This window comes from Buteo buteo, chromosome 6 (genome assembly GCF_964188355.1).
Source record: "Buteo buteo chromosome 6, bButBut1.hap1.1, whole genome shotgun sequence".
Classification (NCBI taxonomy): Eukaryota; Metazoa; Chordata; class Aves; order Accipitriformes; family Accipitridae; genus Buteo; species Buteo buteo.
Genome location: NC_134176.1, coordinates 43,622,544 through 43,639,230, shown reverse-complemented (window position 1 = coordinate 43,639,230; position 16,687 = coordinate 43,622,544). Strand labels below are relative to the sequence as shown.

The window sequence follows — 16,687 nt, the reverse complement described above, 5'->3', positions numbered from 1 at the left end:
AACCTTTTTTAAGTTGCTGATAACTATCCAATTATTTCATTGTTTTATTTCTTGCAAAAACATGATGAAAAAAATTAAAGGTCATGCATAAACTTTAGAAGAAAAATAGTGTGGGAAGAATTGGACTGAATCGCTGCGTAGGTCCAAAATGACATAAGGAAGGGACTGTACACTATGGTTTGTCTGAAAGTGTACTGTGCCTGTTCAGTATGGGTGAAACAATTCATTGCACAAAAATTCTCAGGAGCTGTAGTGTACTTCCAGTAAAGTGCTTGCGTTTCAATGACTAGTACTTACTGGGCACAGTTTAAAAATAAAAAGGTGCTTGCTTATTTCTTCATACCAGTGCTGCAAACTCCTTCTGCAATCTGAGTCAGAGTGGTCTCCTCCCCCCCCCCGCCCCCTTTTTTTTGTTAAACATATCACATATAATTGAGGCCCAACCACTTGAAATGGGCTTTAAGGAAGAGTTGGGCAGCTTTATTTTTGTCTGTGCAGTTGCACCACTGTAAATACATAGACTGAGAGACCAACTCTACTGGCCACATACAACAGGGAATAGAAGCCAGCTTCTTGCCTCTGAACTGTATTTGTTCTGCAGAGGTAACAGGAATAGAAATAGTACAAGTGTGTCTGAGTCACTGAAATAAATAGATGCAATTCTGATACCCAGGGAATATGTATGTGAAATTAAAAGGTTCTCTTTCATATAGTCATTTTTGAGACCAGAATAGCACTTGACTGTAAAAACCCTTTCCTGACAGTCAAATGAATGGGATTGTGGAACAGCCCCTCAGGGAGAAGGTGGGGCAGCTCCATCCCTGGGGACTTTTGAAAGTAAACAGTACAAACAGCTAGGAAGCATGCTGGAGAGCACATTTTTTACATTGGCCCCAAGAGAAGGACTGGATAATGTGGTGAGGGTCTTTTCCATCTCTGACCTGTGTGTGTATACTGCCCAGTCTTTTCCTACCATGTAAGAGCTCTCAAAACAGTATGATGAGTTGTTGCCCTGTTTTCTGCAGTGCCTGGTGGCAGCAACCTAAATGAAGAATAGTGAATTTCTGTAGCATTCAAATCTAGTTCTGAATGCCCTGAATTTTCTGAATTTTGATAGTATTTAGGCCTAGGTTTGGGATTGCTTTAATATTCATTAATTAATGAAAATAGAAGGATTTTAAAGGAGGCAATGGAATATTACACAGCAGGTAATTAACATTCTATCTTACCTGAGCATATTACAATATAGCAGAGTAGCACTCTTTCCCCTTTAGAATCATATATAAATCTCCTTTAACATGTTTCCAGACAAGTCATTTGGTTTATATATATACAACAGCACTAACATTTTTGTGGGTTTAATTTTTTGAAAAATTTTTATCCCAAAGTCCCATTCAATGCATGTTTGCTGTCAATTGGGCTAATTTGGTAGACTTTTCAGAAATATTTGGTATTTAATTCCATATAAAATAAAATACAAGTAGAAAGTATATTTCAAAGTGCTCATAAAATTATTTTTTTTAATTAAAAAATAGACTATTAAACAAAATTTGAACCTTCAGAGACAGCAAAATACTGGAAAGGAAGTAAATATGAGATCTGTTCTTCTGTCATAAGATCTAATGATTCTTACTTGCTAATCATAAAGAGATGAATGATTTCCCATTGCCATCATGAGCTGGAAGGTAGTCTTCTGTTAATACGTTCTCATAAAATTGCTGTATAAGCTCGTGCAGTCACATCCCTTTTTTGTGATTCAGTTTCCCCCATGTATGTATTTGGCGTGGTGCTTCCTTTTCCCATCTGAGTTTTGAGAACTTAGCAATACTTGTAAAAACCTTTAGCATCCTTGACTGGAAAAGTGCTACATAATGCTGGAAAAGTACTATATATTTAAACACCAACAGTATGAGTTGTGCTGGCGGTGAAGACAAAGAGGAAAAATAGGTCTTTGGCATTTAAGGAGCTTGCAGCTTAATTAAATGTAGAATACAGTATACACTGAAATGCTCATGCCATGGTTTATGACCAGTGCTACCACTGAGAACTGTCCTGCCTGTCACAAGCAGTCTTTTCTCATCTCTTAAATGCCTCCTGTGTTGTTCCAGCACAGATATATCTGAGGCCACATTGTGATCTGCATAAGGGAACTGGCATAGCTAAAAATTGTTAGTCTTAGCCAAGATCGTGCCCTAATCTGGTTAATTTTATAGACACACTAGTTCTTGTGCCAGCCTCATGCAGGGGACAGAAATGAATGTCTGGGCACATAGAAAAGGCAGGATCACTTCTTCTGGCAGTGAGTCCAGTCCATGTTGTGTTGTAGAGGGTCTACACTGTTAGCAGATGATGTGATTATAGAAAGGTCTCTTTAATCTAGATAGGACAGAAAACATTGTCTGTAGTTACAGCCTCCAGCTTTGGGGGACTTAAAAATGAAAACACAACAAGTGCATGCCTAAGTAAAAGGCTATCTCAGAAGTCTTGGTTAAAACAAATGAGCAGTTCCTCAGACAGATACAGAAGACTGCAGTTTTGCCCATCTTCAAAATATTTTTGCATTAATTTGCTGAGAAGGTCTAATTCCTATCGGCTTTAGAATGGAAATTTGATATTTAGCACTTGAGTAATCTCTGTCTTTAGCAAGCCTATGAAAATTACGAATCAGGCCCAGCACTTGGCACCAGGCACCATGGCTCAGAATGACCTTCTTGCCTTTCTCCTGAGTTGTCATTCTTTGAATGACAAGGGTAAATTTTGAAGGGAGAATGAAGCAGGAACTTGAGATGGGATTGGTGTTAAGGGTGGCAGGGTAGAAAGTAGGAATAGAACTTGGGAAAAGGAAGGAAGTAATGCAGTAGGCAGGATTGAGCAAAACTTCTCCTTTCCCCCCCCCCCCCCCTTTTTTTTTTTCTTTTTTCTTTTTGGCAATTGGCTGTGAACCACTTGGTTATGTGTGATTCTTCCTCATGCAGTAGCGGCATATTCACCTGGAAGATAGCAATTGCCTTTGAAGGTCAATTACTATGCAGTAAGAACAGTGCAAAAATCTTTATTCTAGTGATGGTTCAAGTCTGTGGTCACAAAATGCCTTTTTACTAGTAAACTTTTTATATCAAAACAAGATTTCAATTCAGAGGAACATTAAAGAACATTCAGATTGCGAAGTCAAGCCCATAAAAGTTACGAAATGCAAGAATTATTATTGCTTCTGATAACTTAATTCACTTACATCATACATTATGATCATCTTTATTTATATTGTCATGAACAATTCCTGTTGCGGAGTATTTAGTTTTCCCATGTTGTTCCAGTGAAATGTACATATAAGTATAGGTATTACATATTCTAACACACAAACTACATACACTTCTGATTTGATACTGTATTATTCAGTTCTATTGCCTAAAGCCAGGCCCTGCTGCTCTACACACTTTATAAAAATAAAGAAAACTGTTAGCCATCCAAAAAGCTTTCATTTATTTTTCGTGGTCTCTTGGTGCAGAGGAAGTAGAGCAAAAAGTGACATTAAATCACCTTTTATGGTCTCTGTTCTGAAATTATTCTTCAGTCTCTTCAGCCTGTAGCATGTGTTAGAGCAGCCTCAGCGAGCTCTGCTCTAGTCTAAGTTCACTGCCTATAGCCCTCACTGAGCTGGTCCAAAAGCTGAGATTAGTGGGGTGCATGTCACAACATCAAATCCAGCCTGCCTTTATGCATATATTTATTAACTGCCCATAAAACTTGGGGCATTTCTTTGGAATCAAACAGTGGCTGGGATTTTGGTAAGGCTGGTTATTAATTCTGAGGAAATGCCCTGAATTTTGCATTACCAAAAATAGGACTCTGGATTTTGTGCACGTCTGTTGTCATCTCAACGCGTTCAGCTGCACTGCACACTGACCAGCTGTGTCACTTCAGGTTTTGCAGCATTCAGTTGAATTTAGAAGGTTCTGGGTCTAAATGTCTCCCCCTCAAGAAGCAGCTGCATGTGTCTCTTTCTGCAAGGTATTAGACAAAACAGGTTTTGTTTTCAACACACCAATAATTTTGCACCCGAGCCAGTTACGAAGTGCCATCATGTAGTCTGTGGCAACCAAAGCATCTTAACACATGTAATTCTCTAGAATGAGAATTTCCTTCTAAAATGTGAGAATTCTCCTCTTAAATTTTGCCTTAGGTTGCAGAGGATTTTGTTTCAGCTTTTGTGACATCTCCTACTGTTGTGGTTTAACCCCAACGGGCAATTAAGCACCACACAGCAGCTCGCACATTCCCCACCCCTGCTGTGGGATGAGAGAGAAAATCAGAAAACAAAAAAGTAAAACTCATGGTTGAGATAAAGACAGTTTAACAGGACAGAAAAGGAAGGGAAAATAATAATAATAATAGAATATACAAAACAGGTGATGCGCAACACAATTGCTCACCACCAGCTGACCAATGCCCAGCCAATCCCTGAGCCACAGTGCCCGGCCAGCCAACTCCCCCCAGTTTATATACTGGGCATGATGTCATATGGTCTGGAATACCCCTTTGGTCAGTTTGGGTCAGCTGTCCTGGCTGTGTCCCCTCCCAGCTTCTTGTGCCCCTCCAGCCCTCTTGCTGGCTGGCCATGAGAAGCTGGAAAATCCTTGACTTTCGACTAAACACTACTCAGCAACAACTGAAAACATCAGTGTGTTATCAACATTCTTCTCATGCTGAACCCAAATCATAACACTATACCAGCTACTGGAAAGAAAATCAACTCTGTCCCAGCTGAAACCAGGACACCTGCCTGCCTTCTTTTCCTTGTACTCACAGAACGCATGATAGAGGAAAAGAAGTTCTTCCCAGCCTGGTTACACAGATCACTTCACAAGAGGCATGAGATGTCACTCATTTACTTCTTCATTTAACACTGAGGAACCTTTTGGTGTTAAAGGATGAAGTAATACTATAACCCAGCTCTCAGTGATACCTGGGAGTTACGGAACCAAAACATGGCACTGAAAATTGATCCTTTACAAAACATGACATCAGTGCTAACCTTGGGAATTAAAAGAAGGATAGCCTTCCCTTTGAAGAAAGGCCTCATCAGCAGTAGAGCCGGGAAGCAGAAACCTGAGCAGATTGCTTGTGTGTCATTCTTCTAATATGTTTAATATTTTATCCGTAGTAGAGATCAGCGTCATTTTTCTTGCCTGGCAACTTAATGTGTAAGTTCACAGCCAAATCTGCTACCCTCCAAATTGATAGAACTTATTCACGCACGTGAAAAGACTGTATGGGTCAAAATGAAACCTTGCACACATTGATATTTCATACAGGGGGAGTGTATACGCACAGTTTGACTCAACCCACACGTGTTAAGATTGTGGGTTTGCAGATCTCTTGTGTGTGTGAGACTTTAACCAAAGTCGGTGAGAAGTGCATATTTCAGACTCCAGGTGGGGTCTTGACTATGTCGAGTTGCCAGGACAGCCCACAGGTGGTGAGAGGAGAGGGCTGGGGTGCCCCTCTCCCCCTCTGTGGATGTTGAGCCATCTTTGTTTCATACCTCTTTGTTCAAATAGCCGAAATACAAACAGAAACACCACCACTACTCCAAGCATGAGATGGGAGTAACAGGAGGAGAGAGAGGGAAGAAGTGACAAAAATCAGACTTACCTTTCTGGGAAGTTAATGGCTATAGAAAAAAATTCTCTCTGATGATGATGCAATAGTTACTAAATCTAGGTTTTTTTGAGAGCCACTGCCAGTAATGTTTTCAATCCTTTCTTTTAAAAAATCCTTAGTTAGAAAATCTCTCTTGGTATTCCTTCATCCTGGCTCTCAGCCTGTGTTAGTGATGAAACATAAACCACTCTCAATAGAGAATGAGAAAATTTTGAGTCACAGCTTTTTTGGTGCAACTTGAGGTAACCTAAGTGAAGTAAAAAGAATTGTCTCAGATCGTCGTTCATTCTGTTCTTTTTCATTTACAAGCACAACACCTTTTCCTTCCAGTTTCATTTCTAAAAGTGACCTAAATATTTGACAGGTTCTTTTAAGTCACTCAGCTGGGGTTTCTTACATACTATTACTGGCAAGAGACAGTCTCATCAGCATTCATGAAGTGGAGTTGTGCTTATATCCAGAAATGAGAAGGGTTAGGAAAGTGGGTAGCTCATTACTTTAGGAAAAAAAAAATAAAATAAAAAAAGCAGGGTAAAGGGGAAACTTAAAGAAGAAAGGCCATGGGGTAGCAGTTGTTAAGAGAAGCTATGGTAATAAGTGTTTGTTGTAACATTTTGCCTTGGGAGGACAGAGGGAGTGTTTGGGAGGACAGATGTCAGTGTTTCTGACATCTTGCCTCGTTTTCCTGTTTTACAGCCTAAAAAGGGCTTGACCATTTGGAATCCCCTTAGAAATAGTTTGTGCTGTAAACTTTGCATTCAACTAGGATGTAGATGTCAAAGGTCAAAGTTCACTTTTTGCCTTCTCTCTCTTTCTCTCACCCACACCCTTTCCCCTCAATTTTATAGGGCGATATCCATGAGGATTTTTGCAGTGTTTGCAGAAAAAGCGGGCAGTTGCTGATGTGTGACACGTGTTCACGTGTTTATCACCTGGACTGTCTGGACCCGCCTCTGAAAACCATTCCCAAGGGCATGTGGATCTGTCCCAAATGTCAAGACCAGGTATTGTTTGACAGACAGGAAGAGTTATATACAATGCGCTATGAAGAATTTTCCATGTTAAAGAAAATAACCAGATCACTTGGCTTACTTAGATCGAGACAGCCTGACGCTGAAAAAAATCTATTTGATCTGTAATAAGGCTTGTGTGAATTTGATCGAATTGCCTCTGTTGGAATGTGTGCAAATACAAAACTGTTAGGTTTTGCTCCCAGATTTGGGATCTTTATTTGTTACCCTTGTGTTTTTACTGTTTTTACTGGGCCAAAGCACACAGACTTTTGGGAAAGGTTCTCTATGACCCACAGAAATTTTGCTGTTCATCTTAAGCTTATTGTTTCTTCAAAAGTTATTAGTATATTCTTCTGGACAAATAAATAAAACATTTGCACAAGCCTACCTCAATAGATAGAGCAAATATAAGCCCCTGTTTGCTTATATAAATCAAACATCAGAAAGGTTGTCTTCAGTGACGTCTCTAATAATACCAGCCAGCATCAGTGTAATGAAAATAGGCGAACAGTTTGGTGGTTCTTCATTCTAGATCCCTCTCTGAAAGTACACAATTGAAGTGAACAGATTATATTTTAATATTTTGTTTATAATTCCACTGAGATGACAAGACAAAGAAGTAAACTATTGTATTCCTAACCCTTACATGGAACTCCAGAAGTTGCAAAGGATTGCTGATAATCAGCAGCCTGAAGCTGTTAGCATTCTGTCTAATGTAGCATATTGCTTGGTTGCCCATGTGACCTTCGGTTAGCCAGATGGCAACATAAGAAAACAGCCTGATGTATGATACGCTGTTCAAAAGAATGAAAATGAAAAATTCAGGTGACTTGGTCAGTGGTTATGAGAGAGGAGGGAGTGCTACCACTTCCCTATTCCTGCTCTTGCCTACTCTCACCTTATCCCTCTTCTTCCTATTTCTGTGATAGGTTTCCACAAAATGGGGGGGGGGGGGGGCGGAATCCAAGTAATTTCACTGTAAAGTGACCAAGTCCTCTATCTTCTGAGACACGCCTCTGATTTATTTATTAAAAATACTTGTCTTTCCTCTCAAAATAAATTTTGTTAGGAAGGAATACATAGGAAGGATCTGAAAGATATAAATGGTACTTACCCTTATAAAGAGGGTTTGACAACTCTATTAAGATGATTCTGATAAAAAGGGGAGATAGGATGGTTTCATGTTTTACTAGCCAGGAAGTGTGATGTTTGAATGTATGGTGTGGAGACTGTTCTGTGCCATGAAAACTTTTATCCCAGAACAACTAAGATCAGCAATTTGTCTGAACCATGAAATAACGTTTATGTCTCCTGGCAAGTTTGAGTTCAGGTATATTATCCTTTCATTCCTCTTTTAAGTTGTTCAGTTTCATTAGTAGACTTTATTTGTGGCTATGGAGGGAATTTGAGAAAATGCTGACATTTGTAAGAAACAGGCCTGCTTTGCGGGAGCCACAATACAGTTGTGAATAATTCTCTCTGTTAAATCTCAGAACAGGTCTGTGACGCTTCTTGTTAACAGGGCTGAGGCTAATGATAGCCATAAAAGAAAATCCTCAGTCTTTCCCTCTTTCTCTCTTTCCTTTTTGCTTTCTTAGAGGTGGATTGTGTACCATCTAAATCTCTAAATGCTTTTCTTCCAGATGCTAAAGAAGGAAGAAGCAATCCCATGGCCAGGAACTTTAGCAATTGTTCATTCATATATTGCGTATAAAGCAGGTAGGAAAATGCAGAACAACACTTCTGTTTCACTTTTAATAATGGAAGATGTTATTTTAGGAATGGGATAGAATGGTACTTGCTTTGCAAAAGGAAGTTAAAAGGGAAGAACCTTAATCACTAGTGAAGTGAAAATAGCAGTTTCAATATTTGTTAAGCCTTCTGTGATGCTTGTGTGTGTAGGTGAAATTTTGGGCATGATTTAGCGCACAAGTTGTTAAATTGACTTGAAACACAATTACCCTCTTTACATGAAGCAGTTTAGATCCTCTATTCACTGTTGTAACAGGAACATTTTAAATAGTCTGATTAATATTCTGTTTTGCAGCAAAAGAAGAGGAAAAACAGAAACTACTTAAATGGAGTTCAGATTTAAAACAGGAAAGAGAACAACTAGAGCAGAAGGTCAAACAGCTCAGCAATTCTATAACGGTGAGTATTGCCCTCGCAAATAACTCTGCACCTGTGTTCTGGTGCCAGAATGCAGAGAGAAAACTGTAGAGTGAGTCCATGTACAAGACCTGTCGTCCACTGGATTTACTGAGAATTGAGTGAGCACTTTCATTTGCTTTTTAGGACTTTGGGGAGCAGGAATGAAATACAGGCAACGTATACTTACATTGAGTCACTTATACATGATCCATGCTGACCATACATTGTAGACATACAGTGACCTATAATATCAGCAGGTGACAAACATGACCCAGAGCATTGTTGTCTGTGGGCAGTAGATTAAGTCCAATTCCCCAGTGGCTAACTTAAATAAGAATGGTTGGGCCTCTGTGTGTAATAAGAGTTACAGTCCTGGTGCACTTCCTAGACCTTCCTAACACAAAAGTGACTGTTGACTCATGACTGACTCTCAGGCTTTTGACATGTTGCCTTGGCAGTCAGCAGCTGGACACTGCATAATATTAATCAGACAATGTCATACTTGGAACCAGAAACTGTAGTTCCCACCTTAGTTTATCACAGTAATTGGAGCATACATATTGATTTGCTCTATGCAAATCAGGCTCTTGAGTTGCCAGTGTAAAGTTTGAGCCTCTCACTTGGTGTAGCCCTAGTCAGTGTCACAGAATTAAAAATACTGTAATCTCTTATGTGGCAGCATCTGTAAGGCTGGATACGTAAGTACAGGCTTTTCTTTTTAAATACAGATGCACTTTCTGGTCTGCCTGTCTTTACCTATTAGGACAAAAGTAAATGTCCCATGTTTATAGACCCCTAAATGCTGACCGTACAAATAAAACAACTGGGAGAAAACAAGTGGTGAGAGGTGCTGGTTAGCAGTTCTAGAGACTGTCATCTTCTGGTTAGCAGTAGCTGGGCATAACCTGAGCAGCACTAGAGCACTAACACTGTTTCTCTGTGATGTACCCAGGCAGATGCAAGCCCTTAATGTGAGGGATTGACAGTAGGTAAGGAGAATGGTTTATTTTCTATGATCGAGTCATTTTTTTATGCTTTCATTGGAACTGTCCAAAAAAGACACATTAGGTCTAAATATTGTGGTGTTTTTATGATGCTATGAGCTGTGTGTGAAAACAGTAAAGCTGAAACCAACAGTGTCTGGAGATCAGCATGGATAAAAGGTTTAAGAAATGTAGGAAGGTTGCCATCTTCATGTAAGAACCTCAATGTTACAGACATAGCTACCATCTCCTTTTTGAGAGTTTCAAATGTAGATATAACCAGTTTTTCACCCTTGAAACATCATTTCTGGACTTTTTTTACAGTTATTTTATGCTGACTCTTACCTGATGAGCTAGCTAGGTTACTTTTGCTTCTAAGAGAAAGAAGTGTCCACAAAATAAGATTTTCAAGTCAAGAAGGGCTTGTTTTTCTTTTCAAGTACCCCTTTATTTATTGAGAGAAGGAAGTGATGTTCCTGCTAAAATATATGTGAAAGCAAAGGCTGTATCCCTTTAGTGGCCTGCACACACACTGTCAGCAGTCAGCTGCAGTAGGATGCCTGAGTTTGCAGATCTGAGCTAAAGAAATTTCAGCAATGCAATACTAATAGAAAAAATAAGAAGAACATATACTTGGAAGTTTCCCTTCAAAAGGAACACAAAAGGATGGAGCTGTCTGTGTTCATTTGCAAAACACCTTGGGATGAAAGGGGGCCATACCAGGTGACAGCTACGTACTGGCAATTTAATTCCTCAGCCTGCAAATACGAATTCTCCTGTGAACACAGCCCTGAGACTCTCTTTCTTCTAGGCTGGGAAAGTGAAATTGTAGTTGCAGCCTCTTTTCTGCATATTTATATTTAGATCTGTGAACATCATATTCCTTCTTTTACCTTCTTTAATTCATAAGCTTGAACTTATTACTGCTTTTCTGTTTTGCTGCAGAAATGCATGGAAATGAAGAATACCATCCTTGCAAAACAGAAGGAGATGCACAGCTCCTTGGAGAAGGTAAAACAGCTGATCCGCCTCATCCAAGGCATCGACCTTTCAAAACCCATAAACTCTGAGGTCAATTCAGTAGCCATCTCCAATGGCATGGACTCCACTAACAATACTAATGCTGCCACCTCCACCTTAGCCCCCTCCCCTTCCCAGAGCTGCATGGTGAACTGTAACAAGGGCGATGAGACTAAATAACACAGTGAAGTTAAGAAGGAGCCAAGGGAGGTGGCGGCGAGGAGGAAGAGCAAAATAATGAAACTCTAGAAAAGCAAAACCGGATTTCTTCTGGAAAGTGCAGAATTCTTTAGTTCTTTGGTTCCAGAGAGAGCGTGAAGATGCTTGTGCCAGGCGGCACCGGAGTTTGCCAATTGATCCTTCTTATTCTGTGTGTACATGCAAAGTTTGGATCATGTTACATGAATAGTGCCAGCTGGGGGTTCTTTGCCAGCACCATGCCAAGTGAAATAATATATTTACTCTCTCTATATTTTACACCAGTGTGTGCCTGCAGCAGCCTCCACAGCCACTATAGGTTTGTTTTATTTTTGTTTGGGGTGAGGAGCAGGGATGAGGGAGGAGAGCAGGTTTCAAATCCTTATTTGCAGAACAGTTTGTTTAGCTAGGGGAAAACAAAAACAAGTCCAAAGAGCCTGTGGGCTTTTCCTGTTTCTAAACTCTCAGTACTATTAAACCAAAAAAACCAGAAATATAAATTATCAAATCCCAGTGCCCAGAAGGGACAAGTCTATCAAATAAGCAGTATTTACTATTGTTTAGACAGGAGATGTACAAAAGGAAAGGAGATGGACTTTTCACTGAGTAACCAGCACATGTACAGGCTGAGTATCTACTGTCCCAACAGCTTTGGGTTAATCCTGTTTCTTCACATTAAACAACAGACATGCTTTGCAGAATTGGTTTGGGTCCTCACACTCATCCAGAAAGTCTATGTTGGGAATGGGAAAATAGAGGGCCAGAATCCAGGGTCAGCTTGGAGCATTGGACGGAGGTGTCCCAAGAGAAAATGTGCATCGATTACTTGAAAATGAGATTCCAACCCTTTTCTATATTTATAAACAACAAAGGTATCCTGAACAAAGTAGCACATGACCCAGATGTGTGAACTGAACAGAGAAATGTCCTTTTCTTTCACTTCCTTTCTCTTCTTTTGGTAACAAGAACTAAATAAGGAATAGAAAAGCTGTTTTTCAGGCTGACAGTCTAATTAAAGAGGTAGATGGGACCTTGCATGGTATAGATTAGAAGTAATAGTGTCAGTGAGATACAGTGAGTCTTTGTGAGTCCTTGTGTCATCGTTTTGGGCACTGTTTTTTTATGCAAGGGCAAAATCTTTGTATCTGGGGGAAAAAAAAAACAACTTTTTTAAATTAAAAAGGAAAATAAAAGATATTGAGGTCTTCCTAGTGTTACTTAAAATAAGATCAAGGTAAGAAACATTGTAAAAAAAAAAAAATTACAAAAGTGCTATTTGTTTCCTAAACAAGTGATTTCTATTAAAAAGGTGTCAGAACTGGAGAAAACGCTGTGTACTTAGAATTTTTTAACACAGACTTTGCTTATTTATGATGACATTCTGCTGTGTTTGTGTTTTAAAATCCAATGGGACAGTTTCCATAGATTATACCATACATGCTACTGGCTAAACTCTAAAGAGAATCAAATCCTACAGTGCTGGATCTCACCCCACCTGGAGGATCTGCCAGGCTTGTCTCTGCTGTTACCATATCTTCCCCATTCTTTCATGCATTCGTAACCCAGAGAGAAGCAATTGGCAGCGTGCTTGTTTAAGGCTTTTATAGTTTTGTGATACAGACTGATTAGAGCTTGAGAATGAAAGTGAGTTGGTTAGGCTGAAATCGCCTTCTGTTACATCCTCTTGTTTAAGAAGTTCATCTCTTATGTATAATCTTTTCACTCTAGATAGCAAAGCTTGCCTTGTGCTTCCTGTTATTGTGGGGTCTGTCTCAGTTTAGAGTGCTGATTCTGGTCATGTAGGGTTGTGTCCCAGAGCTGCCTAGTTTCACTACTGCATATAAACTTTTGGGCAAACCCTGTTTCTACTGTAAGTACTGGGAAAACTCCCTTTACTTCCAGTGGGAGCAGAGTTGAGCCACTATACACAATGTGAGGCAGAGTCCCCGGTGCGGTGCCCTTGAGAGCATGGCGTTGGGTGGCAAGGCAGACCTGCTCAGCTGTTTCTAGTGGAAGATAGAAAAGGTTTGGATTTCAAGGATGCATTTCTGAGCAAGAAGTGAATACTCCAGACACTACATAGCCTGAGAGAGTCTCTCTGCTGCTACAGCCAAGTATGCTTCTGTGGGATTCTTGGAGCTGTTTGCTTCCCTCTCCTTTAGGTTGCCCTTCTGCCCTTTAAGGACTTTTATTCCTTCTGTAGGCGTGTGCACTATTTTCAGCTCTGAGCTCAGAACTGATATCCCGAGTTCTCACATTTTGTCTGTAGTTGGGAAAGTGACTCTTACGTGCACTTCTCAGCTGAACCTGTGATAACCTCGACTCTGTCTTGTGATGTTTGAGTTCTGTTCTGGAACTAGCAGAGCTGGAAGGATATGTTAGCACAAGTGGCAAGGAGACAGCTGGGCAGACGATGTCAAAACTGGTCAAACTAAAAATGTCCTTCCATCAACCCAGTTACCAGTGGGGCTCATTACCATAGGGCAGCACTGTGCCAGCAACCCATAGCACTTAAACAAAGGACTACGTATTTGAAGGGATGAAGAGAAAAAACAAACTGAACATGAGCCTTCTTTCTTTAGAATATGAGCCAGCAGCTAACGGCCAGATACTCAGGAGAAACTGCCTTTTTGGCCAGGTTGTTCTGTAGTTGGCCACTTGGGTAATTCTTAACATCATCTTCTGAAGCATCGAGTACATTCCTGGTAAGAGACAGTCTCTAGGGATAGGTGCGCTGAGGCTTCATGGTTCTCATGTTCTTACTTCTGGTGTTACCTTCTGAGCTCTCTTGGAAGCACTGCACTATTTGGGGGTAGCAAGCTATGCCTGAAGACTCAATAGTCCTTCTGTTTTCTTTGCCAATTCAGGAGGGGATGGAAGTGAAATTCACTGGTAGCCGTATTTAAATTTGAGTGCAGTTAACCAGCCAGGAGATCTTAAAACAGCTATTACTGCTTTTCTGAGGCATCTGCTTGTCTCCAGAATCCGAGTAGATAAGTATAGACTTTTATGTCCCTTTTCTTACAGCATTTGTATTCCAGACTGTAAAAGGACGCCTTTAGTTAATCATTACCTGGCAGAGAAATGATCTTAACTTAGACTTTTCGATGCTGCTAGGTAGTTTTCTCTCTCTCTCTCGCTGATCCCGTTTGGATGCTTTCCCTCCTGGCTCTGCAGCAGTATCAGTCAATAGGCAAGGAGCATTCCCAGGGCTGCACTGACACTGGCAATGATGCTGCTACATAGACACAAGTAAATTGGGGTTATCTCTGCCCAATTAGCAACAATAGGGTGGAAGGGGAATTGCCATTTGCTAAACACAGAGGAAACTGTTGGTTTTCTAGCTGTTCTAAGAGTTTCCAATCAAGGGAGAAATTTAAACTCTGACAGCTTAGAAGCTCAAATTTGTCTTCTGGGTTTGGACTGGTTTGGTTTTTTTCTCATGTAATATTTGAGAGAGGGTGAGTTTGTACTAAAACTTCTGCTCTTTGGGAAGCTGTCATAATGACTGGCGTTTTGTATTTCCAAACCACCATCAAGATATTAACTAATTCTTATGTCATTGCTTGTCATTGATGGGAAATAAGTGGCTTTTAAATCTCAGTTATAAAGGAGGAGATGAGACCACAGAGGAGGCTCACATCAGAGACGGCCCTGGCTCTCAGCCCAGTGCTAAGGGCTTTAAGAAGTCACCCTGCTTCTTTGCTCAGAAACAGAGTAAGCATTGCAGAAGTAGTTTTTTCCCTCCTCCTTGCAATCTGTTCTTTAAACAGCTGGAAAGGTGTGTTGTGGTCAGAGTGGGAAAGTGAGGGTGTGACCTGGCTAGAAGAATTAGTATTATCATTAATATTCTCATTATGTTCGTTTAGAGCCAGCGGTGGGTTTAGTGCTGTACAAAACGCAGTAAAGGCAATACTTCTAGGGAAGATTGGCGAGTAGGGTGAGTAGCATGGATGATTCTTTGAGGACATCATTAGCCAGGAGTTACCATGTTGGTAGGATGAACTAATGGTTTGCATGAGCAAAACAAGGACTTTGTTCTTTGTTGCAAGCAAGTTTCTGTTGGTGGGGATATGAACTAAAAGCTGCTAACCTAGAAATTAAAGAGGTGATAATTTTAAGGGCAGATCTGTTGGTTTTGTGGTTGGTAGGAAGAACAATATTGTATTTTATCCTTCCTAGCTGACCAGGCTTAAGAGAGCAAATGTGTATTCCAGCTGTCTGGAAATGTGAACCCTAATTCTGACCTCCCTGGCTTCAAATCATCTTCTTCCCTGTACTGTTGCAGAGACAGCCCTGAAAAGCAGCTTGATCAGCATTCAGGAGGACCCAGAGTGAAATCTCCCTCTTAGCCCCACCAAGCTGTAGCAGCCCACAGTACAGGGAGTAAACTCTGAAATTTCCTTCCCGTGTGGATACAGTGGAAAATATTTGTGAATTTGCAGTGCACATGCTTCTCTTGCTTTTTTTTCCCCAGCTGGGTTGCACCCTGCCCTCTTTGCTTGTGAAGCACTAATGATGAATACATGTTTTTTAATGAAACATGTTTTTAAAATGCCAATTCTGATGTCAAACCACAGTTCACTCTTTTACTGAGGGCCTCTCTCAGTGAGCTGCTCAGATAACCACTGAAATACCGATACTACACTTCCTTGTGGACCATGCCCCTTTGGGCAGAATTTGTTGTGTCTTTTCAGAACTGTTTTGACCTTGCTTCACCTCCATTTGTCCTCCCTTGGGAATTCTGAAGATCCAGAGCAAGTTCAACCTTGCTGGGTTACTGCAGACAGTTTTCTGACAAGTGTGTAGAAGAAGAGTCAGGAACCTGGAGAAAGAGGAAGATGTTTTGTCGTGCAGCTAATTTCATTTGGCGTTTAGGCTTGCCTGGCCAACAAACTACCTCAGCAAAGGCCATTCCCAAGCACTATGTGGATTTTGTAGTTTCTGGCATTCAGAAGGCAAAAGGTCTCCGAAGAACCCTTCCAACAGCCAGCTAGGTACTGGTCTCTGAGGGGATGCGAGCGAGCCTCGCAGCGACACACTGTTGGATCCTTGTTTTCAGTGGTCAGACCTGGACCAGGGAATGCCCTAAATATCAGGTGGGATCAGGAAAACACAAGAGCTGCAGACATCTTGTCTCCAGGTTATTGCCGTCTTACTCAGATCCTTCTTTGAGCCTCAGTCCTGTTTGTAACACCTACAGAATGGAATGTAATACTTGAAAAATATGACTCTATATCCTTTACCTTTAGCTCCCATTTCCCCATGTTTATCTTTTATCTGGGACAAGAACTTTCTGCATCATTGTGTCTTGTATAGGCTGAGCACATAGTTGAAACTTGCCAATAAAGAAAATTATTTATACCATGCACTGGTAAGCTTGGTAATTACAGACCCATGAAAAGACAAACGCCTCTCCTAGAGGTTAATTTAAGATGTGGGCTTGTTTCAGAAAACCAAGACCTTACCTGTGTGAGGGTCTGTCTGTATCCCCTGTCAGTACTACTAAACTACCTGAGTAGCAAACAGAAAACAGGCTTGCCAAGAGCATTGGTGAAAAATCAGCCACGAGCTGTGAAAATCACTGTGCTGTGCAAGGCCCTGGAGTGTATCGCATGAGAACAGCCAGGCTGGGGCTTCTCATCTCCCCAGGCCAGAGAT

The 16,687-nt window shown here is 40.7% G+C and overlaps 1 protein-coding gene across 8 annotated transcripts in view; it reads left to right on the top strand.

Moving 5' to 3' along the window:
- PHF21A (PHD finger protein 21A) overlaps positions 1–16,395 on the top strand; it is a 135,543-nt gene extending 119,148 nt beyond the window's left edge. For all 8 annotated transcript variants that reach the window (XM_075030764.1, XM_075030766.1, XM_075030765.1 and 5 more), the window contains 4 exons: positions 6,510–6,665; positions 8,318–8,393; positions 8,722–8,825; positions 10,754–16,395. In XM_075030764.1, coding sequence (XP_074886865.1) covers positions 6,510–6,665; positions 8,318–8,393; positions 8,722–8,825; positions 10,754–11,008 — 591 coding nt within the window. In that variant the 3' untranslated portion in view covers positions 11,009–16,395. The remainder of the gene's footprint in view (positions 1–6,509; positions 6,666–8,317; positions 8,394–8,721; positions 8,826–10,753) is intronic.
- Positions 16,396–16,687: the final 292 nt, after the last annotated feature.